Here is a 25,555-nt window from a genome sequence, read left to right on the forward strand (position 1 = left end):
CCCTTTGTACAAAAAATTAGAATTAATTAAACATGGCAAATATTTTTAAAGTTCATACCTTTTAGCCCATGTATTTCTAAGACCCTATTTTCGTCTGAGGCTCTTCGTCGGGGTGGGAAACAGCTGAAAATCACATGTTCTGCCCATTTTCTTGGAATGGAATCAAGGCGGGGCATATATCGCGCATGTGCAATTTATGGAGGCAGCTGGCTATTTAAATCAGCTGCCTGTACTGAAGTGGGATTTCATTTCCTACAGTCAATTTATCCATGGAACCCAGCTATTTATTGATGCAGCATTTTACTTCTTAGTAGGAATAGTTTTAATCTACTTTATTCAGCTCATGCTTGGATATCCACCACTTGGACTCCTGTTTGATCAGCCATTGTCAAGTACATTAATCTGAAGTAGATCCCCTTTTATCCCATGGAATTAGCTCATTTTCAGTCCACTTCCTTTATCTTAATCTATTCCCTCTAAATCTAGTTTCAGTATAAACGTACCTGAAGTATGAGCACTATTTACCAAGGCCCGTAACTTCTGAGTTCCAGGGCAGAGTTTGTCAGAGGTACCCCAAAATGCGCTGGGGAACTACCGCAACCCCACCTGGCAAAGACTGCACGGTAGTTGCCCAGGAGTTCAAACATCCTTTAGGCAATTACCCTGCACTGGGAATCATTCAATAATGATCAGTAACTTCCTGGCTTCCCAGCATCAGTTTAGGGGGTAACCCAAATATGCATTGGGAGATCCCTCTTGGAAGTTCCCAGGTAACATAGCAATTGCCCAGAAGTTTCAATGTCCCCTGGAAAATTGTGCTGCATTGGCAACCATCTGATACAGCGATTGAAAATGTTAACTTCAGAATGTTCTGCCTAATAGTTACTCAGAAAAGGTTAGAAGTAACAAATGCACTTCTAACTTCTGCATAAGCATTTTAAACACCCAGACTGATTCCCATAAGGAACCCACCACATTCGCTATCCCCCCATTCACAAGGGACTCGCCCGACCCTCCCAAACTGCAGGCCCGGCTCTCACCTTTGACCTAACCCTAACCCATTCCCCTGACCCAGTTGAATCCCCCTGACCCGAACCCACCACTTACCCCTGACCCCTCTGACCACCTACCCACTGATTGCCTCCCCATCCCCACCTCCACTCCTCCACCCCCTGACCTCCGACTCCACCCCAGCATGACGTAGTGGGACCTGCCCCTGAACATTTTTTCAACGTGTCAAACAATATGGCGAGAAATGCTGGCAGCGCAGCAGGCGGGCTGCGGTCTGCTCCCCCCCCCCCCCCCCCCCCCCCCCACCGAGCTGACACTTTGAAAACAAATCAATAACTTCCACCCTTGAGCTCATATTCTCAGCTGGTATTTCAGAACAATATGTAGGTATAAATGCACTGTTGGATGTGTTGTCTTTCAGATGAGATGTTAAACTAAGGCCCTATCTGCCTTCTCAGGTTTATGCAAATGATTACATTGCATTATTTGAAGAAGAGCACAAAAGTTTTCTTCGGTGCCAATTTATCCCTCATCCAATATCACTGAATCAAATTATCGGATCATTATCTTATTGCTGTTCATGCAACCTTGCAGAGCACGTCTGACTGCTGTGTTTACTACATCTCAACAATTGCAATACCTCAAAAGTACTCCAAAGTGATTTGGGTCACTCTGAGGTCATGGAATGCCCTACGTAAATGCAAGTTTTTTCTTTCTTAACTCTGAAATGAACGGGAAATGCTGGCAGTGCAGCCAAAACATTGAATTCTATTTTGGTTAATGCATTTAGAAGAGAAACTAATTCATAATTTATCAGGTAAAATGAACGTGAAAATAGTCTGTGGTGGTCTTGATAAGCTAAACTGTGAAATAGAGGTGGAAACTTAGATATGGCCATTAATAGATTCAGAGATACAGATGCATTATTAACCTGTGCCTGTTGTTGAGATGCATGCACCATGCAAACTTTGTTGTTCCTGATCATTATAATAATAGCAGTTTGCAGCCTAATGCAAAATGGGTTGCTGAGTCATCACACACCTCAGCAGACGGCCTAACTTTGTGCATGGCTAATACCACTTAAAGCTAGCCTGCATTACTTAAAGCTAGCCGACACAGGAAGAATTTAATGCCCTCTGCCATGGTGAGTTTGGCGGTGGAGAGGCATTTAATCAGGTGGAAGAGTGGTGGGAATGGACCCCACTGCCTTCCCGCTTCTGACTCGATTATATCCATGGCAGGAAGGCCTGTATTCAGCCTTTCTCTCCCACCGCCAATTGAGATCCTTAAGTGGACAATTAAAGCCCACTTTAGGGCACATTCCACCCTGCTGATATTTACCCAGCAGTGTGTAATGGACTTCCATATGGAAAGCCCAAAAAGCAAACCCTGACAGGAATACATGCAGGCACTCAGGGGCATTCGATGCTTGATTGAGGGATCCGGCATTGGGAAGTGACTGAGTGCCACTCCGCTGCCTTTGCTGCTGATCCTAATCCCCTACCACTCCCACCCCACAACCTCCACTCCCACCATCACTCACCTGTGCTCGGTCCATTGGTAACCCTGGATCTTGAGTGAGTGTAGTTCCAGCAGCAGCCACCATCTCCTTAGTGGCGCTGCTGTGCACTGAAAATGCAGCCAGCTTCTAACTGACTGGCAGCTCTCAGTGGGCAGGACTTCCACCCCTATGGTCCTTGATTCCAGGGAAGGCACCTCTGCCAAGTTAAGTGTCTGACTGGCACTTAATTCAGTGGGCCTTCCCGAAAAGAGGGGATGCTGGGCTGAGGCCCCCATCGTCTCTATATCATCTACAGGGGAGCTGCATTCTGCCTGCAGCAAGTCCTAGAACTGTTTGGGGAAGAAAGTCAAAGGAGGAAGAAGGTTGAAAATTGTATCCACTTCAGAAAATTTGCTTCAATGTCCTCTAATGCAACATTGGTGCTTTGAAGCAGGAGGTGGACAAGAGGAGAGAGTCCCTATTCTCACCGGGAGTCAGGAAGCACTTCCACTCATCCAAACTTTCAGAAGACAATGGTAACAGAGAACTGTGCAGATCGGTAGAGGCAATCTAACCCTGAGGACCTGGATGCAGTGCAGGATGATGTTTATTTACCTCATTTAATAATGAATGGTCAAGGTCAATGAATGCATCTTCAAATGCCATATCATTACAAATGAACCACTAGCCTCCTCTAACAATATTCTTTATTAACCATGACGCATATCTAACATTCAGAGCCTTACCTAACCCAAACATACTTAGCACTGCTGCGAGCCATTCACACATCTCACTACTTGCACACACTACCAACTGGCACTGCTGCCGCACAGCATCAGGGACCCGGGTTCAATTCAAGCCTTGGGTGACTTTGTGGAGTTTTCACATTCTCCCCGTGTCTGTGTGGGTTTCCTCCTGGTGGTTTCCTCCCACAATCCAAAGATGTGCAGGTTAGGTGGAGTGGCCATGCTAAATTGCCCTTAGCATCAAGGGATTATGGGGTTTCAGGGATAGGGCGGGAGCCTAGTTAAGGCTCTCTTTCAGAGGGTTGGTGCAGACTCAATGGCCTCCTTCTGCGCTGTAGTGGTTCTATGGTTATTCAACAATGATAAGCATGTAAGCCAAATCCCAGCATATTGGGAAAAGGGTGAATGTAACTTTTCTATTCAGGAAAGGAGGGGGGGAGATAGAAAGCAAGAAACTACAAGCCAGTTAGCCTAACATCTGCCATGTGTAAAATGCTGGAATTTATTATTAACAAGGCTATAGCAAGGCACTTGAAAAATTTAAATGCAATCAAGCAGAATCAACATGGTTTTGTGAAAGGGAAATCGTTTTTGATTAATTTATTAGAGTTCTTTCAGGAAATAACCAGCAACATGGATAAAGGGGAACCTGTAGATGTGGTATTTAGATTTCCAGAACACATTTGACAAGGTGCCACATCAAAAGCTACTGCACAAAATCAGAGCTCAGTGTGTCGGTGTAACGTATTAGAATGCATAGAAGATTGGTTAGCTAAAGGAGCATTTTTGGATGGGCAAGATGTGACAAATGGATTGTTACAGGGATCAGTACTGGGGCCTGAACCAAGGACAATCTATTTCAATGACTTGGATGAAGGAACTGAATATATGGGTGGGAATTTCTGCTTCTGCCGAAGTCAATAGATTTTTGGATGGCTCGCTGCATTTTCCAGGCCCACCCCTCTGTAACGGCCCCATAACTCTCCACCCGTAGTTGCTAAATTAGCTGACAGCACAGATAGATGGGAGCGTAAGTTGTGAAGAAGACATAAAGATCCTGCAATAGGTTAAGTATACAGGCACAGCAAGTGACTAAGAAGGCCAATGAAATACTGTCGTTTATGGCATGGGAAATGGAATTTCAAAATTCGGAAGATTTACTACAGTTGAGTAGGGCATTGGTCAGGCCACAATCTAGAGTACTGTGTACAGTTTTGATCTGCTTATTTAAGAAGGACATAATTGCATTAGAAGCAGTGTGGAAGAGGTTCACTTGACTGATTATTGGGATGAGGAGATTTCTTATAAGATTGGGTCAGTATCCATTGGAGTTTAGAAGAATGAAAGGTGATCTCATTGAAACATATAAGATCCTGAGGAGACTTGATGCTGAAAGGATGTTTCCCTTCATGGGAGAAACTAAAACTATGGTGCACAGTTTAAAAATGAGGGGTTTTCTATTTAAGATGAGAAGAACTTTTTTCTCTCTTGAGGGTCAATTCTCTTCCGCAGATGGGGGCAGGGTCATTGAATATATTTTAAGCCTGAGTTAAATAGATTCTTGAATGACAAGGGAGTCAAAAGATACATAGGGTAGACAGGAACATAAAGGCCAGAATTAGATCAACCATGATCTTATCAAATGGCGGAGCCTACTCCTGCTCCTGATTCACATGTTCATATGAAAATCGTAAAACTGGTATCAAATAAGCATTACATGTTAACTAACGTTGTTATGACCAGGTGAGAAGGAGTGAATCGGCTCCTTTTTATTCAACCCCCTCGATTGATCACAATAAAGGTTTAAGTTTTTTTTAAACTAGAATATCTTTCCCAAATCAGAATGCATTTAACTATTTAAGCTATAAACAATAACGAGCAATCAAGTGCAGTTTTTCTGAGTTAAAGAAAGAGCAAATTTCTAAAAATTCACTAAACCTGAGAAAAATAATGAAATACAGTGTCAAGCATTCGGCCCTCATGCAATTATTAGGCCATACCCACAGATATTTGAAATGAGGGGAGTTAGAGTCCAATAAAGAAAAGGTAAAATAATATGGAGTTTTATTGTCCTTGAGGCATAGTATTTTAACGCTGCAGCCGGTTTAGGTTAGCTTGTTTCTTGGATGCAGTCAGATGTAGAAGAAGTTACAATTATTACGAGATCTTGGTTCACTGGTAGGTTTCTGGTATGGTTGGCTTCTCGAACTGGGCAGCACTCTTATTCCAAAAGAGAGAGAGGAGGTTTTGGAAATGTCTCTCTCTTCACACTCCCCTGTGGGTGATTTGTTTGTTTCTCACCTTCACCTTGGAATGTCGTCTTGCATTTTTAAGCAGACTCAGATCAAATTGCAAAATTTCTTGCCAGTTGAAAGTTGAAAATTACATTTTCAAAAAATCAAGGGGCATAGATAGCCTCATGGCAATGTCACAATCTGCTTACTTTGCATATTTCTGCCACTTGCTCCTGATACCCAAGCTACTGACCTTCCTGAAATAGCCTCTGGTGAGCGTCTCGCCAGAAGTGCATGCATAGCACGCTTGTGATTTTGAAACCAAACAGCACATATAGAGCCATAACCACGGACATTATAAGAAACAAATTTTGTGATTGCATTTTTCCGTTGTGTACTCAAATATTTGAATATTTTATACTAAGGACTGAGACTTAGGGAAACAAGCATGCAATAGCTACAAAGCAATTTTGGTAGATACAAATTGTAAAATTCTATACTGACATTGCATTTGCATATATTGGGTTTTAAACCTGGGATGTGTGACACGTACTTATCCTGCTTTTTTGGTACTTTGGTCTCGTATTGAAACATGGGTAAGGTTGAAAATAAAGCTTTGCACTTTGAACAGTCAGCAAATATTAACTGGCTGTTAATTTTGTAATCTGTTAGGAGAATGCACACCCTGATTGGGCACCGAGGAGAGATCAGCAGTGCACAGTTTAATTGGGACTGTTCACTTATTGCTACTGGATCAATGGACAAAACCTGCACGGTGAGATTCTTACAAAATGGTGACACCATGTGTAGAAATTCTCACAGCTTGCTAAGGAAATGGCACTGCTGGCCTGGAATTTAATTTGTAGTTCTATTTCTTGTCTTAAAATTGTTTGCTATCAGTTTCTTCCTCCTGCCTTAATTTTAAAGTTAAACTATTAAGGTGGAAGATTATTCTGCATAGCTCTGTGACTTTGTAAGCTGTAAATAGGTTGGTGCCAGCATTCAGGTTCCTGGCACCTACCTGTCACTGAAATATTGAAGGGAAGAATGATGAACAGCAACCCTGTGGTGTCTAAGCGCTGGTTGTTTCAGGGGACATAGGTTGCTTTGAGTATGCACCTTGCAGGAAAAATTAAAAAATAAATTGTTTCGGAGGGCTTTTCATACTGTTTCCATTTTTTTTTAAACATACATTGCATTTCAACCAGTCCATAAACTGCTAATTACATCTGAAAACACAATGTCAAATTACTCAAGTATGTTGATGATACCCATCTCTAACTCTTGCCCTCGCCATTGTCTCTGATTTGGCATGTTGCTTGTTCTACATCCATTATTGGATGAGCAGAAATATTATCCCATTAAATATTGGGAAGACCAAAACCATTGGGCTGAATTTTGTGGTCCTTCCCGCCGGCAGGACGGGCAAGCACTCAAAATGCCATAGACATTGGCAGAACCGAAAGATCCTGCCAATGGCCACTGGCGTGCTGCCTCTGCTGCCGGACTATCCCACCCATTCTCTTTGGTTTTCAAAACCAACTCCATTATTTAGCCACTGAATAACCGGATTCCTCATCACTTCCTGAGGCTGAACCTGACTATTCACAACCTTGGAATCCTATTTGACCCTGAGCTGAGCTTTGGATCCCATTTCCTCTCCATAACCAAGACTGGCTCCATAATATTGCCCTTGCCTCAGCGTATGCGTATCTGGTGCTGAAACCCACATCCTTATCTTGTTTAATACCAGAACTGACTATTCCAGTACTCTCCTGGCTGACCGTCCACCTCTGTATTATTGAGCTCATCCAAATCTCTGCTGCTGATGCGAAGGACTTGTGTCAAATCCCATTCACCCATCACTCATTATCCCTGTGCATTGAGTTTAAAATTCTCATCCTTGTTTTCGAATCCATTCATGGCCTAGCCCCACCCTAGCTTTGTAAGCGCTTCATATTCTGGCTGTACTCCTGCAAATCTGGCCTCTTGTCAAATCTGGCCCCAATTCTTTCCACCATTGGTCACCATGCATTTAGCTACCTGGGCCTTAAACGCTGGAATTCCCTCCCTAAATCTCTCCATTTCTAAATCTCTCTCCTCCTATAAGTCACAGCATAACACCTATCTCTTTGACTAAGCTTTTGGTCACCTGCCCACATATCCCTTTATATTTGTCAAAGTTAGTCTGCTAACAATTCTGTGATAGGCTTTGGGAGAAGTTTACTACATTAAAGTCATTATATGAATAGAAGTTGTTGTTAAGTATTCTGCCTTACATTTCATTTTGTCATTTTATTGACTTCATGACGTCTTACAGACCATAAATGTTAAAAGCAACTCCATGCTTAAACTCTGGCAATTTATTGCTATAGCATATAGCATATTGCTGCCAATTTGCTGTGTCATTTGGTGAGCAGAAGGGGCTGCAAACCTGCTGTTCCCCTTGTGGTGAGGTCCTGATGTTAATCAGGATGTTGGACACGAGGATGCAAGTATAGCTTATGTGTTTTCATGAAAAAAAGGGTGCAGAGTCGTCATTACACAGTGATAATGTGCATATCCCAGCAGTGTTGCTATAACCCAAACAGCAGATTGCTAGTTTTCTGATCGAATGGTGTGTGTCAAATGGAGACCGGAAATGAAAAGAACATTTTAAATTCTGAACTCAGCACAGCCAGAACCTCCCCCACAGAACCCCGCCCCAGCACCACAGAGCACCAACCCCCTCGCAAATGGAACCCCGCCCCGTGCAACACCCATGGAACAACACCGCCCAACACTGCCCCCTGGCACTGCTAGGAGAAGTGTTCGGAAACTGTCAGAGTACTCCCTGGACATGATCCTCTTCCCCCTTGGGGGCTTTACTTACCTGTGCTCCTCCAGTGGCTTTTGCTCATCAGTTGCAAGCTGTGGGGGGGGAACGTATCGTGATTCACGTTGGTGAATGGACATTTTAATGTGGGGAGACTATCGGGTGTGAAGGCCCAATAACAATATTTAATTTGGTGCAAATGGGGATCCTGACTTTTAAAGTTGGGATTCCTGTTACATCATTGGCGGGGGGTGGGGGACAATCGATTGCGGAAACCCTGCCAGTGTAAAAAACGTTTTGGGACTCCCGTGCAATTCTCCATACCCTCTGCCATTCCCGCCCCCTGAAAATGGGAGTGGAAAATCACCCTCAATGTTTCAGTGATCCTATGGGTGGAATTTTCTCTGTATTTTGCAGAGTGCGACAGCGGGTGGGAAAAGCGGTGTTGAAGCCACCGGCACCAACGGTAGTTTTCTCTGCTTTATTGGTGGGAACATTGAAAAAAAAATGGCAAGGGCTAGTCCCATTACATCATGTTGATGGGGCAGGCACTACACAGGGTCAACTCTACCTCCACATGCACGAGGCGCAACTAACGCAGCTAAAAGTGGTACATAGAGCCCACTTGACCAGAACCCAAATGAGCAGGTTCTTCCCGGAGGTGGAGGATAGATGGGACGGTGCCAAGGAGGCCCGGCCAACTATGCCCACATGTTCTGGTCTTGCCCAGACTTGCTGGGCACTGGACAGCCTTCTTCGAGGCAATGTCCAAAGTGGTGGGGATGAGCGTGGAGCCATGCCCGAAAGTGGCGGTCTTCGGGGTATCCGACCAGCTAGATCTCTTCATGAGGAGGAGGGCGAATGCCCTTGCCTTTGCCTCCCTGATCGCCCGCTGTAGAACCCTGCTTGATTGGCGATCAGCAGCACCATCCAAAGCTGCAGACTGGCTGTCCGACCTATCAGAATTTCTCCAAATGGAGAAAATCAAATTCACCATCTGTGGGTCGGAAGAGGGCTTCCACAAAACACCCGACTGTTCTGAGACTTGTTTGTGGCCAACACATAAATAAATAAATAGCCAGTAGCCAGATAGAAAGAGGAAAGTGAGGGAAGACCGGGGGGGTGGGCGGGGAGGGGGGAGAGCAATGTGAGGTGGCAAAACCCAGCGAGAAAAAATGGAGAGCAGCAGTGAAAAAGGGGTCAGGGGGTGGGGGGGTCAGTGAGACGGGAGCTAGCTGGGGCGGGGGGGGCAGGGGGGGGGAGGATTGTACGCTGAGCCAGACGCCAACAGACTGTAAATAGAGAAACGTAAGAAGAAACCTTTGTGACAGTACAATAAATGAAAACGAACGGCAATGTATATAATTTTGAGAATGCCAATAAAAAGATTTTTTTTTAAATGTTGACGGGGCGGGATCTGGATTGAGTTTTGAACAACTTAATTTTTTAAAGATCGGGGCAACATTTTTAAATGCTGCCTCTGTACACAAAGGTTCATATGGACCACCCATCCCCCTACTCACCCTGCACTTTGAGCAATGTCAGGGAACAGTGCCCGGGCATGAACCTCTCACCCAAAAGTGATGTACTCAACTTTGCTCCGCTGAGAGGTTTGCCCACCAGGTGTATGCTGTTGGAGTCCAGTTGTAATTCACACTGGTCTGTCATCATGGTGACATGAATAGATTTTCTTACAGGGTGCATGATTTAGATGTAGAGGCCTGATAATGAGATGTAAATGTATTATAATGATGTTCGCTACGTTGAGTGTCAGGAATCTTGTTATGTCACTGCCAGGGGGCAGGGGCAATTGTGCCATGCTTTCAAGTCAGCATGAAGTGCAATTTGGGCATCTCGTGAGCTTTTCTGCTCTCGTCGCCAATCACGTTTGACAAAAACAGGAGTGGAAACCCTCTTCCCTGTTACTTTCATAGTTTCATTAGAGCCGATTTTTGGTGGTAGTTGGGGAAAGAAGTATTTGTACATCTTAATCTAGAATAGTTAGATGCGGAAATTGAATCTTTTTGCACCTGTTTTGCAGGAGTAAAGTGGCACCATTAGTTCTAATTTTGGGGCCCAATTTCCTGCGCACCAATGTTATGTGAAAAGCTGCTGACCCAAAATTTGGATGGACCCATTTGTCAGGCATTCAGAGTGGCCAAAACAGGTTAGGACCCTTGAATACACTCATGAATGGCCTAACACCTGTTAGAGGACTCCTGCCGAATTGGGCTACTCTTAAATGAAAGATTTTCTGCCCCAATTAGGTTTTCTGGGCATGGATACAGTTTTGCCAATGATTTCCCTGTCCAACCCCACTGCCACTCTCCAGGTCGTCTGTAGCTCCAGGTTCATTCGCAAAATAATTGGGCAAACTAACTGCCTACCCCTAAGTTGAGGTGCAAGGTAAAATATTTTGCATTTCTTTCATTAAAAGAGTCTTTAACAAAGAATTAGTCTGATTTATGAATACTGACTATTTTCTAGCTTTGGGATGCTGTCAGTGGAAAATGTGTGGCAACATTGTCTGGACATGAAGATGAAGTACTGGATGTTTGCTTCGATTACACAGGGCAGCTTATAGCAACTGCATCAGCTGATGGTAGGTGTAATAACAACTGGACCCATAAAAAGGGAATGGTGTGGTTATTGTAAGCTTTTATGTTCTAACGCTTGTATGCCCCATTTCAATGAAACATACTCAGTTACACCCCAATATGAATTTTATAAGATAAATTACAGAAGTTAATGAGATACATTTGATGTAAGACCATGGTTGTGAAAGCCTGTATTACTTCCCTGAGGGCACACTGAGTTGCATCGCTTGTGTTCTCCCAAACAAAATTAATTGATCCTATCCCGACGCTACAGCCTAACCAGCTGGTGTGATGCCCAGATTCCAGGTTTGCCTGGAAATGCATTGTCCACATCAGAAAAACGAAGAAGCATGAAACAGCAAGTTGGGCTCCGTAGTACAGTTATTTAAAGGGTAAGGCTTCCTGATAGACGCACCCTGATTTTAGGTAGGTTATAACGTTTGGAACCTTTTCTATTGGAAGGTGTTTGAAAATACTCGGCAGTGTTTTTGGAGGTGTTTGGATACATTTATCAGAGTATTGACACATCCTTACAGTGATGGAAGAGAATTAGATGATCTGTCCTCATAAATGCTGCAACAGGTCTGTGGACAGTAGTTTCAGAGGCAAGACAGGGAATGAATGGAGCAGAGACTAGGGAAAGAGCAAGCACCATGCATTCTGCCAAATTGGAGTCAACTGATCTGTGGGAGTGATTACAAGCGAGTAATTGAGTTCTGATAACATCTCTGCCTGGTTTCTAAGCCGGGCAATATGTAATTATTTGAATTATTCCCTGGTAAATGACTGACTTTAATGTTTATCAATATCTAATTTGCAGTAAATCATAGGAAAATGTCATGCTTCATTGCAGTTATTTTTATACATATTATGCCATTTGTCCAGAGAAATCACAATGCTGAATCTGTTCGCTCTTTGCTTGAAGGTACTGCCAGGGTTTACAGCGCAGCCAGCCGCAAATGTATGGTGAAGCTAGAAGGTCATGAAGGAGAAATCTCCAAGGTAGGTTTAAAAAAAAAACTGGCCAAAAAAATGATTGCTTAAAAGATCAGGGGCCCGATTCTCCACTCCCACGCCGGTTGGGAGAATCGCCTGGGCTGCCAAAATTTCCGGGGACGCCGGTCCGATGCCCTCCCGCGATTCTCCCAAGTGGCGAGAACGGCCCGGTCGAGTTTCGCGGGCCGCAGGCCGGGGAATCGCCGGAGACATCCAAAATGGCGATTCTCCGGCACCCCCGCGATTCTGAGGCCCGGATGGACCGAGCGGCCAGGCCAAAACGGCGGTTTCCCCCCGGCGCCGTCCACACCTGGTCGCTGCAGTCGTGGGCGGTGCGTGAATGCTGGGGGGGCGGCCTGTGGGGGGGCGAGGGGGGATCCTGCACCGGGTTTCACCTGCAATGTGGGGTGGCCCGCGATCGGTGCCCACCGATCGTCGGGCCGTCCTCTCTGAAGGAGGACCTCCTTCCGCGGCCCCGCAAGATCCAACCCCCATCTTCTTGCGGGGCGGATTTGGACAGGACGGCAACCACGCATGCGCGGGTTGGCGCCGGCCAACCCGCGCATGCGCGGATGACGTCCGTTATGCGGCGCCGGCCGCGTCATCTATGCGGCGCCGCTTTTACGCGGGCGACAAGGCATGGCGCGGGTAGATGACGCGGCCCCGATACTGGCCCATTGTCAGGGCCTGAATCGGTCGGGACCGGGGCTGTTCCGTGGCGTCGTGAACCTCGACGGCGTTCACGACGGCGCGGCCACTTCGGCGTGGGTGTGGTGAATCGCGCCCCAGGTTTAAGGGGTGTAATTTGTTTTGCGCTCAAAACAAGCACAAATTCAGCACATCAATTGCTCTGAATACTGGTTTATGTTGAGTCAATGTTACCTTCAACTCAGCAACCAACTATTTAAAGGATGAGAATTGGGGGCAGCATGGTGGCACAGTGGTTAGCACTGCTGCCTCACGGCGCTGAGGACCCGGTTCGATCTTGGCCCTGGGTCAGTGTCGTTATGGAGTTTGTACATTTTCCCCTTGTCTGCGTTGGTCTCACCTTCACAACCCAAAAAGATGTGCAGAGTGGATGGATTGACCACGCTAAATTGCCCCTTAATTGGAAAAAAAAAAGAATTGGATACTTAAATTTTTTTTAAAAATTAAAGGTCAGCTGTCTCAACCCCACAACATATAAATGTCCTGGGTGCAAACAGGGTCCTACTTTAACTCGGTCATTGGAAAGGCTAGTTCTTATGCCGAATTGATCAATAAATCTTGTCTTGGGCTGGACTGAAATGCACAGAGTTTTTTAACGGGTCGCACAGGAACGCTCTGGATTCTCGTGGATCTTCAAATAAATTTTCTTTGCTTATTCTTAAGTGACCTCCAGCGGTCTATTTTTAGTTAGTGGACGGTAGGTTAGGCCAATCAACCTGGGACAACTAGGCTCAAGTTCCACCCATTTGTAGCTGAATTTCATTTTGGGGTCTTGCAATTGGTTTGAAACAAACCTGACACCCATTTCTTTTTTTTAAATAAGTTTGGTGTACCCAATTCTTATTTTTCAATTAAGGGGCAATTTAGCATGGCCAATTAACCTACACTGCACATCGTTTTGAGTTTTGGGTTGTGGGGGTGAGACCCACGCAGACACAGGGAGAATGTGCAAACTCCACACGAACAGTGACCCGGGGCCAGGATCGAACCCGTGTCCTCGGTGCCGTGTGACAGCAGTGCCAACCACTGCACCACCATGCTACCCGCTAACACCCATTTCAAGTGGACACCTTGGATGACTACAAGATTCCCAAGCCAATATGGCATCTGGCATACTTCTGGCACAAATTGGGAGAGCCAAGTAGTGACACAAAATTCAGAGATCGATAAGCAATTTATTGCAAGAAGAAGAGGCCACTGAGTTGGGTTTCTGCCGGTGGTAGCAGGAAAGCCCAGCAGCGCATGAGGAACCAGGGAGATTCGGAAGTATTTTGGCAGTAGTTTTTTAATGTAGCCACTGAATTTGCACCTGAACAATTAACTTAAGTGGGCGTGATAACAAACCACATCAATCTATTTCAACTCAGCTATTTAAAGGATGAGAATTGGGGACGGCACAGTGGCGCAGTAGTTAACACTACTGCCTCACGGCACCGAGGACCCAGGTTCGATCCCGGCCCCGGGTCACTGGCCGTGTGGAGTTTGCACATTCTCCCTGTGTCTGAGTGGGTCACACCCCCACAACCTAAAAATATGCCATGTAGGTGGATTGGCCAAGCTAAATTGCCCCTTAATTTATTTTTTAAAAGGATGAGAATTGAAGCATTATGCAGGCATTTAAACAGAGCCAAAACCTGAAGCAATGAACTCTGAACATTACAAGGCAGAACCACACTTCACAGATCCCTCTCGCACAATGATACTGTGTGTGTGGTATGGACCCGAAGGGAGATTTTGTATTTTGTTGACAGGCGGAGAATGTCTGGAGCAGAGAACAAGAAGTCCTGGTTGGAAGTCACTGAGAAGGCCAGCAGCTGGAGTCGTGCAATGCTCTGGATAGAATGCTGAAAGAGGTTTAATGAACTAATCAGAGCAGGAAAGGTGTGGCAACATCCAAGTATATCCTGATGTGGATCTTCTCACAACCTCTGTCACTCTGACTTGCCAAGTCTGCTCCTGCACACCATTCCGTGTATCAACTTATGAATGAAAATGAAAATGAAATGAAATGAAAATCGCTTGTTACAAGTAGGCTTGAAGTTACTGTGAAAAGCCCCTAGTCACCACATTCCGGCGCCTGTTCGGGGAGGCTGGTATGGGAATTATCCGCCATTGGCACCGTCCCCTCTGTCAAAACACCTCTTCACATCCCCATCTAAACATGCACCAATACTACTCATTCTCCCAGCAGCCCAGCACAAATATCCATCCTCTCAAAACGTTCTCACACTCCTAGATATCACCTTTTCCTCCTTACTGGAGAGGAGTACACAGAATAGCAGGGACCTCCAGTCATCTCCATACTGATAGCATGGAGCAGGGGATTTAAAAAAAAATCAGAGTTTGTTGGTCATTGCAGATATTGTGATGTGTCAACTGTGAGGGGTGGGGGGGAGGTGCAAATTATCTGGGCACTTTGAGAAAGGATGCAGCCACACCCCTTCTCGGCTGAAGATAAGCCAATATCAAAATGCTTGGAGATGGGTGTCTTCCAGCTACCTGGTAATGGAATTAATAATAACCAGATGGCATACAACACTCGCCCATATTGACTTGATGTAAGAAGCCACTGAAATGCGAATGTGCACAATGATGAATTATCGCGCCCCTTACCTTGACAATTCTAATTTATGACTTTTATTTCCCATAGACCCTTCATTGTCCAACAGGAGGTAGTACTGGAGCTGGGTGAAGACTTCTCAAAAAGGCATTCATGCTGAGGATGGACTGCACACCCACCAGCTCAGATAAACAGACCTCTGTAGAATCACAGGACAGGAGTTGACAATATTTTCTCTTAGCTGTGGAGCCAACCCAGAAATTCCTGTGCAGGATGAGCTCAAGTTGGCCCATTCAAGTCACTGTACATGTGCTGCTGGGCAAACAGATTTAAAGAGCCTTGCCCTTAAATGAATAGACCGTGCACAACAAAATAATAAGAGGAAAAGTTGTTTGGTGGCTTCTGAGTGTCTCTCACAAGTGCGCAGGAGTAGGTGGTAGAAACATGGTAGTGTAGAGTTTCTGTACGAAGCTGCAGGACTTTCCAAGTTCTGCTCAGCTTGATGTAGATACTGATCCTTGGGGGCCATTGTAGAAGAATATAATTCTCTAGCAGCAATGGCAAATGAGGTTCTGTCAGCCTTTCAAGCCATTCTATACAAGATTAGAGAGAGATTGGAGGACATACGTATTAAAAGCAGGAGTACGCCACTCGGCCCCTCGAGGCTACTCCGCATTTCAAAAAGGTGGCTGATCCGATTGTAACCTCAACCCACCTAACCCTGATAATTTTTCACCCCCTTGCTTATCAAGAATCTATCTTCTCTGCCTTAAAGATATTCAGGCTCTGCTTCCACTGCCTTTTGAGGAAAAGAATTCCAAAGACACACGACCCTCTGTGGAAAAAAATATTCATCTTGGTCTTAAATGAATAACCTCTTATTTTTAAACAGTGACTTCTAGTTCTAGATTCTCACACAAGAGGAAACACCCTCTCCACATCCACCCTGTCAAGATCCCTCAATGTTTCAATCAAGCCACCTCTTACTCTTCTAAACCAATGGATACAAGCCTAGCCTGTCCAAACTTTGCTCATAAGATAACCTTCCCATTCTAGGTTTAAGTCCAGCAAATCTTCTCTGAACTGCTTCCAATTCATTTACATCCTTCCTTAAATAAGGAGACCAATACTGTACACAGTACTCCAGATGTGGTTTGACCAGTGCCCAGTACAACTGAAGCATAACCTCGCTACTTTTGTGATCAATTCCCCTTTCAATACACAGCAACATTCCTTTAGCTTTCCTAATTAGTTGCTGTTCCTGTATACTAACCGTTTGTGATTCATGTACTAGGACATCCAGATCCCTTTGCATCTAAGACCTCTGCAAACTCTCACCTTTTAAATAATATGCTTATTTTACGTTCTTCCTGCCACTCTGTCTCTAGCATAAGTGCCATGATGTTTCAGGCCTTCACGCTGATGTCGACATGCATGAAAGATTGACTTTCCCCATTGAACATCTGACCTGACGGTCAGCCATGTGCATGCTGAACCTTGCACACTCAGATTGCCAACTTATTCAGGACTGATGAAAACCAAACCTTGACCATTGAGCACATCGCCGTGTTAGATTGTTAAGGTGCTCTCCAGCTCATTGCTAGAAGAGAAGTGTGGGAGGGAAAATAAAGGAAGAGGAGATGAAAGTAGGAACTCTGCTCAAAGTATTCCACTTCTGACTCTTCGGTCCCCTTTCCTGCCCTGATGGCCAAGCCTGGCCCTGCACAGCTGCACAAGAGGACGGGAGATTGTCAATCAGTGGGAGGTTCTCACAGGCTCAAAACCGAGAGGACATTGGCCATGAGCATTGATCAGTCAGAGCAGAGTTACGACCAGCCTGACTCCACATCTGCTGAAACCACAGGGGAGCACCTATGCAGCAGTAATGGTAAAAAGAGTAGGAATTGTAGTTGAACAAGAGTAAATTCATAGATGTTTAACACCGTGTTAGATTGTTAATTTTATGTTCAATTTTTCTGTACAAAAGAAGTTATTAGTTTGCTCCATTTTCTTACATTGCCACTTTTCTTTGTTGAATGAAAAGAGGCCAGGTTTTTTTTATTTTAGAGTACCCAATTCATTTTTTTTTCCAATTCAGAAGCAATTTAGCGTGGGCCAATTCACCTACCCTGCACACCTTTGGGTTGTGGCGGTGAGACCCACGCAGATACAGGAAGAATGTGCAAACTCCACACGAACAGTGACCCGGGGCTGGGATCGAACCCGGGTCCTCAGCGCTGTGAGGCAGCAGTGCTAACCACTGCACCACCGTGCCGCCCATGAATGGGATGAGTTGATGATTGTGAGAAAGCTTTGTATTGAAGGTTGGAAGAAGGCTGCCTGATGGCTGCACAGCCTCTATTTAAGTGAACCTAAGTGAATCTAAGGGGATCAGCGGTTATGGGGAGAAGGAAGGAAAATGGGGATGAGAAAATATCAGCCATGATTGAATGGCGAAGCAGACTCGATGGGCCGAGTGGCCTAATTCTGCTCCTACGTCTTATGGAACCGTGTCAGAATCAGGCCATCCTGAGCTTTCCCAGGCAGCTAATTATGCAGTTGCTGATGCCCTCGCCACATTACCCTCTACTTCCTCTGGTTGTCATGTTGCTTCTCTTCTTCCTCTGAAGAGATGGTGCAATCACAAACTTCCTCCTCCCAGAGCTCCAGTCCTTGTTACTGTGCAATGTTATCCAATGATAATTCATTATTGATACCAGGCTGGTGCATATTGAGAGGCACCATCAGATATGTCGAGGGTCCTAAAGCACATCTTCAACATCCAGCTCTGGTGGTCAGTTGTCTTTTTGTTTATCTCTCCTGGACATTATTGTCTGCCTTCCTCATGCATATCATCAGCCAGATCTTCAGAGGGTAACTCTTGTCTCCAAGGAACCATCGGTTAACTCTACTTTGAGTTGTGAGTATCTCAGGGCACCTCTACTGATGCAAGTAAAAAGCATCACGGCAGCTCTCTGGATATCTTGCACACACATGCATGGTTTTTTTTTGTGTTTGCAGACGAGCTGAACATTGATCGAGTGGGATCCCTCAGTTGCTGAAGACTGCAGGGTGATCTGGGGTGACTTGATTGTCAAATGTGCAGTCAGGATTATCACATGTGGAGTCAGGAAGGACAGAAATGCAGGACCATTCAATCATTTCACCGAGATTTCTTCCCTCTATTGGCTAACTCAGAATAGAAGCACAGCAATTTCTCACCCCCCTATGACTGTTGAGGTGCCCATTTTCTACCTTTGGCTTGCCACAGTTAAATGAAGATGAAACAGAAAATGTTTGTCTTCTTTTTTTCTTGATAAATTTAGTGTACCCAATTAGGGCAGCACGGTAGCATAGCGGTTAGCGCAATTGCTTCACAGCTCCAGGGTCCCAGGTTCGATTCCCGGCTGGGTCACTGTCTGTGCGGAGTCTGCACGTTCTCCCCGTGTGTGCGTGGGTTTCCTCCGGGTGCTCCGGTTTCCTCCCACAGTCCAAAGATGTGCAGGTTAGGTGGATTGGCCATGCTAAATTGCCCTTAGTGTCCAAAATTGCCCTTAGTGTTGGTTGAATGGGGTTACTGGGTTATGGGGATAGGGTGGTGTGGGCTTGGGTAGGGTGCTCTTTCCAAGAGCCGGTGCAGACTCGATGGGCCGAATGGCCTCCTTCTGCACTGTAAATTCTATGAAATCTATGAAATATACTTTTTCCAATTAAGGGGCAATTTAGCATGGCCAATCCACCTAACCTGCACATCTTTGGGTTGTGGGGGTAAAACCCATGCAGACATGGGGAGAATGTGCAAACTCCACACGGACAGTGACCCAAGGCCGGGATTCGAACCCGGGTCCTCAGCGCCGCAGTCCCAGTGCTATCCACTGCATCACATGCCGCCCAAATGTTTGTCTTCCTGACGCCAGCGTTGCACTGCTGACATGACAGAAGTTCAGATGCAAATTAAACATTGGCCCCATTATCAATTTCATTTCTGAAACAAGGAACGCAGTGCTATTTGACAAGAAATTCTCAGCACTATTAGTTGACTTCCCAGATGGATCTATGCCGAGATGAAGCGAGATATGACTTTACTTTAAACATGTGGCACATACATCCTCTAAGGAAAAACACAGCTCCAACATGGGCTGTGCTAAGCAATCGTGCTTTTACAAATCATATTTAGAACTGACATTGTATTTTAACTATGAGTAACATTAACTATGAGTAACATTGTTACTATAGAGTATTTTAAGTAATGTTAGCAGTTCCCGTGTCATGAATGCAAGATGTTCTAATCTTACAATGCTTTTGTCAGATTTGTTTCAATCCTCAGGGCAGTCGCATTCTTACAGGCAGCTCTGATAAGACATCCAGGCTTTGGGATCCTCGCACAGGCCAATGTCTTCAGGTGCTGGAAGGTCACACTGATGAAATTTTCTCATGTGCTTTTAACTACGAAGGAAATGCCATCATTACAGGTACTGTGTGAAATTATACTTAATGTAAATATTTTCCTGCCTGATTCAGTAAGTTTCAAAAGGGATGTGGATATATGCTTGAAGAGAAACCCTTGCAGGGCTATAGGAAAAAAGGAGTAGGAGTAATTTGGTAGCTCTTTCTGGCACAGACACTATGGGCCAAATGGCCTTTTTCTGTACTGTATAATCTTACAGTTGTTTTTCCTTGTTTTCCCTCTACATCCCTAGAAAGCACAACAAAATTATTTCCTAATTGGGAGTACGGGAACGTTCGATCTTTATTGACCACTAACATTTCCTATACTTTAACAGTGACTGCATTTCAAAAGTACTTCATTAGCTATAACTGATCTGGTGGTCGTGAAAGGTGCTTTTTAAACACAGGTCTTTTCATTTTCTTTTCCATGTGAACTTGATCAATGTTGGAAAAGTTGGTGCTTCAGATGTGCCCCTTTTGACAAGCAAATAGTTCTATTCTTTATTAGATTACATCCTTCAAATCACTTGTTGCTATATATGTATATTTTAAATATTGTACATTACTTGGTGTAACTTTAGTTCTTATTATTTCTGATTCTTATTGTTCTTGATTCAGGGGTCACTGGCCTACCCCTAGTCTGTGAGGCAGGAAGACCAGTCTTTTCTCAATGTACACTGAAGGGTATTCAACTTGCATGTGAAGTCAATTGCAGCAGGTTTAAAAATAAATCACCTACTAAAGAGTACATTTAACATCCAGAATTAATTCTGAAACATTGTTGGCTTATTTGGAGTAAGAAATATTAAATTTAGCTTTTTTATTGTAATACAGGAAGCAAGGATAACACCTGCAGGATTTGGCGGTGAATGAAGATGGAGTTATTACAGCTACCTTCGTAAATTCACATTGATAACTCTCTTGAATAAGAATGCTGTAATGTTGTTCTATAAGTGAGAGTCTATATTATTTCAGACATTCATTGTCTCAAAGGAGGACTTGCGAAGAAATCTAAGCAACATGTTCAGTTTCTTTGTTGTCTACAAACAAATGCTATTGCAAGCTTGTCAGAGGATCATCTTAAACATTGCGAGCTACACTTCTGACTGCAACAAAGCTTGTGTAACAAACCATAGCACAATTTTTATTTCTTTCTAACAAAGTTTGGTATAAGTTTAATAATACAAGTGTTAACTGTTCTGCAAATATTTAAAAACTATCTTTGTTCATGTTTGATCATCATGAGTTGCACCAAAATTGAATGCTTTTATAAAGTACCACAATTACATTGAAGTATTCTGCCATACCAGCTAACCATCTAAACCTTCTTCAATTTGTTTACAAAATAAAAGTGGATCTAGGAGGTCTTTACTTGTGTCTTGCTATCTTCATTATTCCTGTATACAATGGTATCCACAGCTAATTAGAATGCGGTTACCACTGAGATTCAATTTTTATGAATATGTGCTCCAGCAGGAGACCTTGCAGTTCAAATTAAGAAATGGCAGGCCTTTCCATGCTTGAAAATTAAGGACTGCAAAGTCACAAGTAACATATTAGCAATTTCCCTTTTTGCACAATCACCAACTGAGGGCCTCTGCTGGGAGTGTGCATTTATGACAGTAACCTCCTGATGTTCCGCATGTAAAGGTGAGCAGGCAATGTACTCAGGTTGAAGATACATTTTTGTCAGTTCTTTCCACATGCATGATGCATCTCATAGTCAAAACTATGACTTTTTTTGTTGTACATTACATTTTCATCAATTAGAAATGCATTTAGTTCATTTTCTTATGATGGGAAAATAAATTACCATTGTGCAGGGAAGGAACTTTAGAGGGAGGTACACTAACTTTGCCAGTTGCAAGTGTACTTTACTGTTTGTAATGCTTTTCTACATCACATAACAGGAATAATAAACATTTACATTTTGCTTTCCTTTCCTGAAGTACAGCTGACCTGGGTCAGTAAGCAAAAAACTCACTGATTTGAGCTTTTTCCTTAACATCAATGTATTTTTTTCCAGACTAGTCACCATAAGAATTGCCCCCTTACAATGGATACCACTCATCCATATACAATTTTCAATATTTATTTTCATACTCTTAAATTATTTTCTATACCACACATCCTAAACTTAATTCTTTTACACATTTTTAAACACAAAGAGCTATGGTTCAGCTGATAGCACACTTGCCTCTGAGTCAGAGTGAAGTCCCACCCCAGAAACTTCAGCACATAAATTTAAGTTGACACACTAATGAGTACTGAGGGCATGCTGCATTGTCAGAGGTGCCATCCTTTGGACACAACATTAAATCTAGGCCCCATCTTCCCTCACAGGTGAACATAAAAGATCTCATGACATGATTTCAAACAAAAGCAGGGGAGGTATTTGGTCAATATTCAACCCTCAATCAACATCCTCCCCAACAAAAATATCTCTGCCATTATTACATTGTGGTTCATAGAAGCTTGCTTGGAAAATTGGCTACTTCATTTATACATTGCAACACTGACTATGTACTTAATTTGTTGTGAAGTGTTTTGGGACATTGAGGATGTAAAAGGTGCTAGATAAATGGAGGTCTTTCTTACACATTCCCGCCCAGCAGGCCAGTCGAAGAATGGGACACTGATCAGGGCCAGTAAATGGTAAAGAGTCTGGCACTGATTCTGCATGTGTTTAAATGTCAATAGAAGGGTGCCACTTTGGTGCAATTTACCAGGTGGGTATCGTGGAATGGGACCAGGATTGCCTGCCACTGGTCCCACATCAGTCATGGACTTGCATTCTAACAGATGGAAGGAACTTCTGCTTTGTGCATGTTGAAGCAGAAACTCCTGAAAATGGTCTCAACCAGTGGAAATACCATGGAATTTTAATCCCAGAGGCCTAACTGCCCAGACAGCTAACTGACAGCTTGATGGTTATGGTGTTAATTCGAAGCTCAGATGTACATGATCGATACCAGAATTTTAATATAAAGGGTAAGTTAGTAAAGTCTGCCTTCCCCCAACAAAGTTAACGAAGCCTGTTTTCAACACAAAGACAAAAGAGTGAGGAGATTGAGAAGGGTTCTAGAATTCAGAGAAACATCTAGTCCTGACATTTTCAATCAATATTTATTACAAGTTACATCCATGATGACTTCAGTTTCATGGAAAACGTGAAGAAGGTGGGATATGTGTGATGATAAGTTCTTACAGTAATCAGGAAACCTTTGTCACTACTGTACATGGTAAAGCACTAAATCCTAAACAAGACTTCAGTTGGAGTTTGAGAAATGTGCTGTTCTATTCCACTGTTTTGATATGGTACTGTAAATAAACTGTAATAAAGAAAATAATTTGATAAAATTGAACAAAATAACTAATACAAAATATTACAAATTAATCCATATTTTTCATACAGAGTCCAAATTCTTTTTGACCCCGAATATTTGTTTTTAATGAATAGTAGATTTTACTGTTAGTAGTGGCTTGATCCAAGCTTCCCTCCTAGGTTTGTGCTTTTCAAAAATGGATATTTTAAAGAAACTATTGTCTAGAAAATAAATAATTGGGCCAGATGGAAACTGCACAAGGAAACATTTTCTATTCGTCCCTCAATCTGGTCACTGATAACACTTGGTATTACTTTCCTGTCAAATGACAGTATGTGACAGTTGTGGCTCTTGGTAGCACTCTTGCCTGAGTTACAAAACTCTGAACTCAAGACCCACCCGTAAGTGCTTAAAAACAAAAATCGAGACACAGTCCAGTACAGCACTGTGGGATGCTGCACTGTCAGAGGTGCCCTCTTTCAGATGTGACGGTAAGCTGAGGCCCCATTTATCTGCTCATGTGGAAATAAAAGATGCCAAAGGACTATTTAAAAAAAAATTTTTTTTTGAGTATCCAATTAATTTTTTCCAGTTAAGGGACAATTTCATGTGCCCAATCAACCTACTCTGCGCATCTTTTGGGTTCTGGGGGGGGAAACCCACACAAACACGGGGAGAAAGTGCAAACTCCACACGGAGCTTGGATCGAACCTGGGACCTCGGCACCGTGAGGCAGCAATGTTAACCACTGTGCCACCGTGGTCCCCGGTCATAGGACTATTTTAAAGAAGAGCAGGGAGGTTATCGTTGGTGTCCTGGCCAGTATTTATCCTTCAATCAACATCATAAAAATAGATTATCTACTCACTATCACATTGCTGTGTGTGGGAGTTTGTTATGTGTGTTTCTTACATTACAACAATGACTACACTTCAAAAGTACTTCACTGGCTATTAAGCGCCTCAGATGTCTGGTGGTCATGAAAGATGCTATATAAATACAAGACTTCCTTTGAATGTCAGATTTAACAGTTTTAAACATGTGACTGATTTCCCTCCCCCCCCCCCCCCCCCCCCCCCCCCAGAAGGATAGACGTCAGGAAAATCGATGGATTAATCAGGGTGTAGTTTCCAAGTGGATTGATTCCCATTTATTTGTTCCTGTTATCAGACAATATGGCCCCTGGAATGGAGCTGAAGGGAACTCGTAGCAATTCATAACTGTGGACGGCAGTGTTTTACAAAGGCTTTGGGTTTGGATAGATGACATTTTTCAATCTTACGTTTTGATGCATGTCTTTACAGTGTATAACTTTTTCAACAGAGTAAGCAGCTTCAGTACATTAAAATCATTGTTGCAGTTGTGATTAACCCGATCTATACACTAACTTAAAGATTGTATAGACATACATGCTCACTGTACATACATTATACAATTTTAATAAGATGAATGCAAAAATATTTTTTCAAAACACTATCCAAATCTGCTCTAGATACATGCCACACTAATATACATGTACAGTACACACTTGGTAAAAGCTGACAGTTTGTTGCTGTCTGATACAATATGGCTTGGGTATGTCAGTGTCCGCTTCTTCACATGTATAGTACACATCAGATAAAAGGTAACAACTAATTCAACTTTGCACTGTGTGGCTTGGTTACATCAGGGTCAGCTCTTATACATGTGCATTGCAAGCCCATTATAACAGTGGATCTGCTTAGGTGATGAAATAGCATGCTTATCCACATAATCTTGGAGAAGTAAATCTCCAATAGAAAATTGCTCCTGATTGACTCACGTACAATTGATAGCTTTCACATGTTGTGTACAGTACTGCCATGTCTGCCCCATGTGTACATGATGTATGATTAATCACTTCAAGGAGAACACAAACTGGCTTTTAAAATAGTCATAAGAACCAACTTCAAAAGTTGAATGTTTTACCTGTTTACCTACAAAGTCAAAATTGCAAATGAGCGTTTAGCTGAACTCAAGAAGCCAGTCAAACAGACTTCTTGTCAGAAGGCTTCCTCCCTCCTCTTGCACTTTACAATACTGCAGGATCGCAAGAAACAGATCTTTCAGCTTCCAGGCTTTCCGGTGAGCAGAGTGGACCACATCTAAAAACTGAATCCAAACAAAGAAAGCAGTTATTGAACCAAAACGTTTTCATAGAATCGGAGAATTTACAGTGCATCGGCCCACCGAGTCTGCACCGGCCCTTGGAAAGAGCACCCCACTTAAGCCCCCTATTCCCATAACCCAGTAACACCACCTAAACTTTTTGGACACTACGGGGCAATTTAGCATAGCCAATCCACCTAACCTGCACATCTTTGCACTTGTCACATCTGGATGCAAGGTTAAACAAAGTTGAATAACATTATTTCTACACAGTTTCCCAGTCATTTCTTAACAATGATCCCCATGCTAGCTGATATTGTAAGCGAGTCCCTCTCTTCAGGGGTTGTCCCTCTCCCTTTCAGATCTGCTACCATCACACTCCCCTTAAAAAAACAACCTTTGATCCCCCCACTTACAACCAACCGTCTCATTTCCAAACTCCCTTTCTTCTTCAAATTTGTTGAAAGTATTTTCTCGTAAATCTG

General features: G+C 43.6%; 2 protein-coding genes across 6 annotated transcripts in view; one reads left to right on the forward strand and one right to left on the reverse strand.

The window, feature by feature from the left end:
- The window catches only part of daw1 (dynein assembly factor with WDR repeat domains 1), an 83,782-nt gene extending 62,798 nt beyond the window's left edge, over positions 1-20,984 (forward strand). Inside the window, exons 9-13 of one of the 2 annotated variants that reach the window (XM_072474072.1) lie at positions 6,165-6,267; positions 10,795-10,909; positions 11,830-11,906; positions 19,478-19,640; positions 20,452-20,984. In XM_072474072.1, the coding sequence (XP_072330173.1) occupies positions 6,165-6,267; positions 10,795-10,909; positions 11,830-11,906; positions 19,478-19,640; positions 20,452-20,486 (493 nt within the window). In that variant the 3' untranslated portion in view covers positions 20,487-20,984. Of the gene's footprint in view, positions 1-6,164; positions 6,268-10,794; positions 10,910-11,829; positions 11,907-14,359; positions 14,637-19,477; positions 19,641-20,451 lie in introns of those variants that run through there. The other variant, XM_072474073.1, reaches the window with a different exon arrangement.
- A 3,070-nt stretch (positions 20,985-24,054) lies between these two features.
- sphkap (SPHK1 interactor, AKAP domain containing) overlaps positions 24,055-25,555 on the reverse strand; it is a 667,284-nt gene continuing 665,783 nt past the window's right edge. For all 4 annotated transcript variants that reach the window (XM_072474078.1, XM_072474074.1, XM_072474075.1 and 1 more), the window contains one exon: positions 24,055-25,073. In XM_072474078.1, coding sequence (XP_072330179.1) covers positions 24,927-25,073 — 147 coding nt within the window. In that variant the 3' untranslated portion in view covers positions 24,055-24,926. The remainder of the gene's footprint in view (positions 25,074-25,555) is intronic.

The sequence above is a fragment of the Scyliorhinus torazame genome, chromosome 14 (assembly GCF_047496885.1).
Source record: "Scyliorhinus torazame isolate Kashiwa2021f chromosome 14, sScyTor2.1, whole genome shotgun sequence".
Lineage (NCBI taxonomy): Eukaryota > Metazoa > Chordata > Chondrichthyes > Carcharhiniformes > Scyliorhinidae > Scyliorhinus > Scyliorhinus torazame.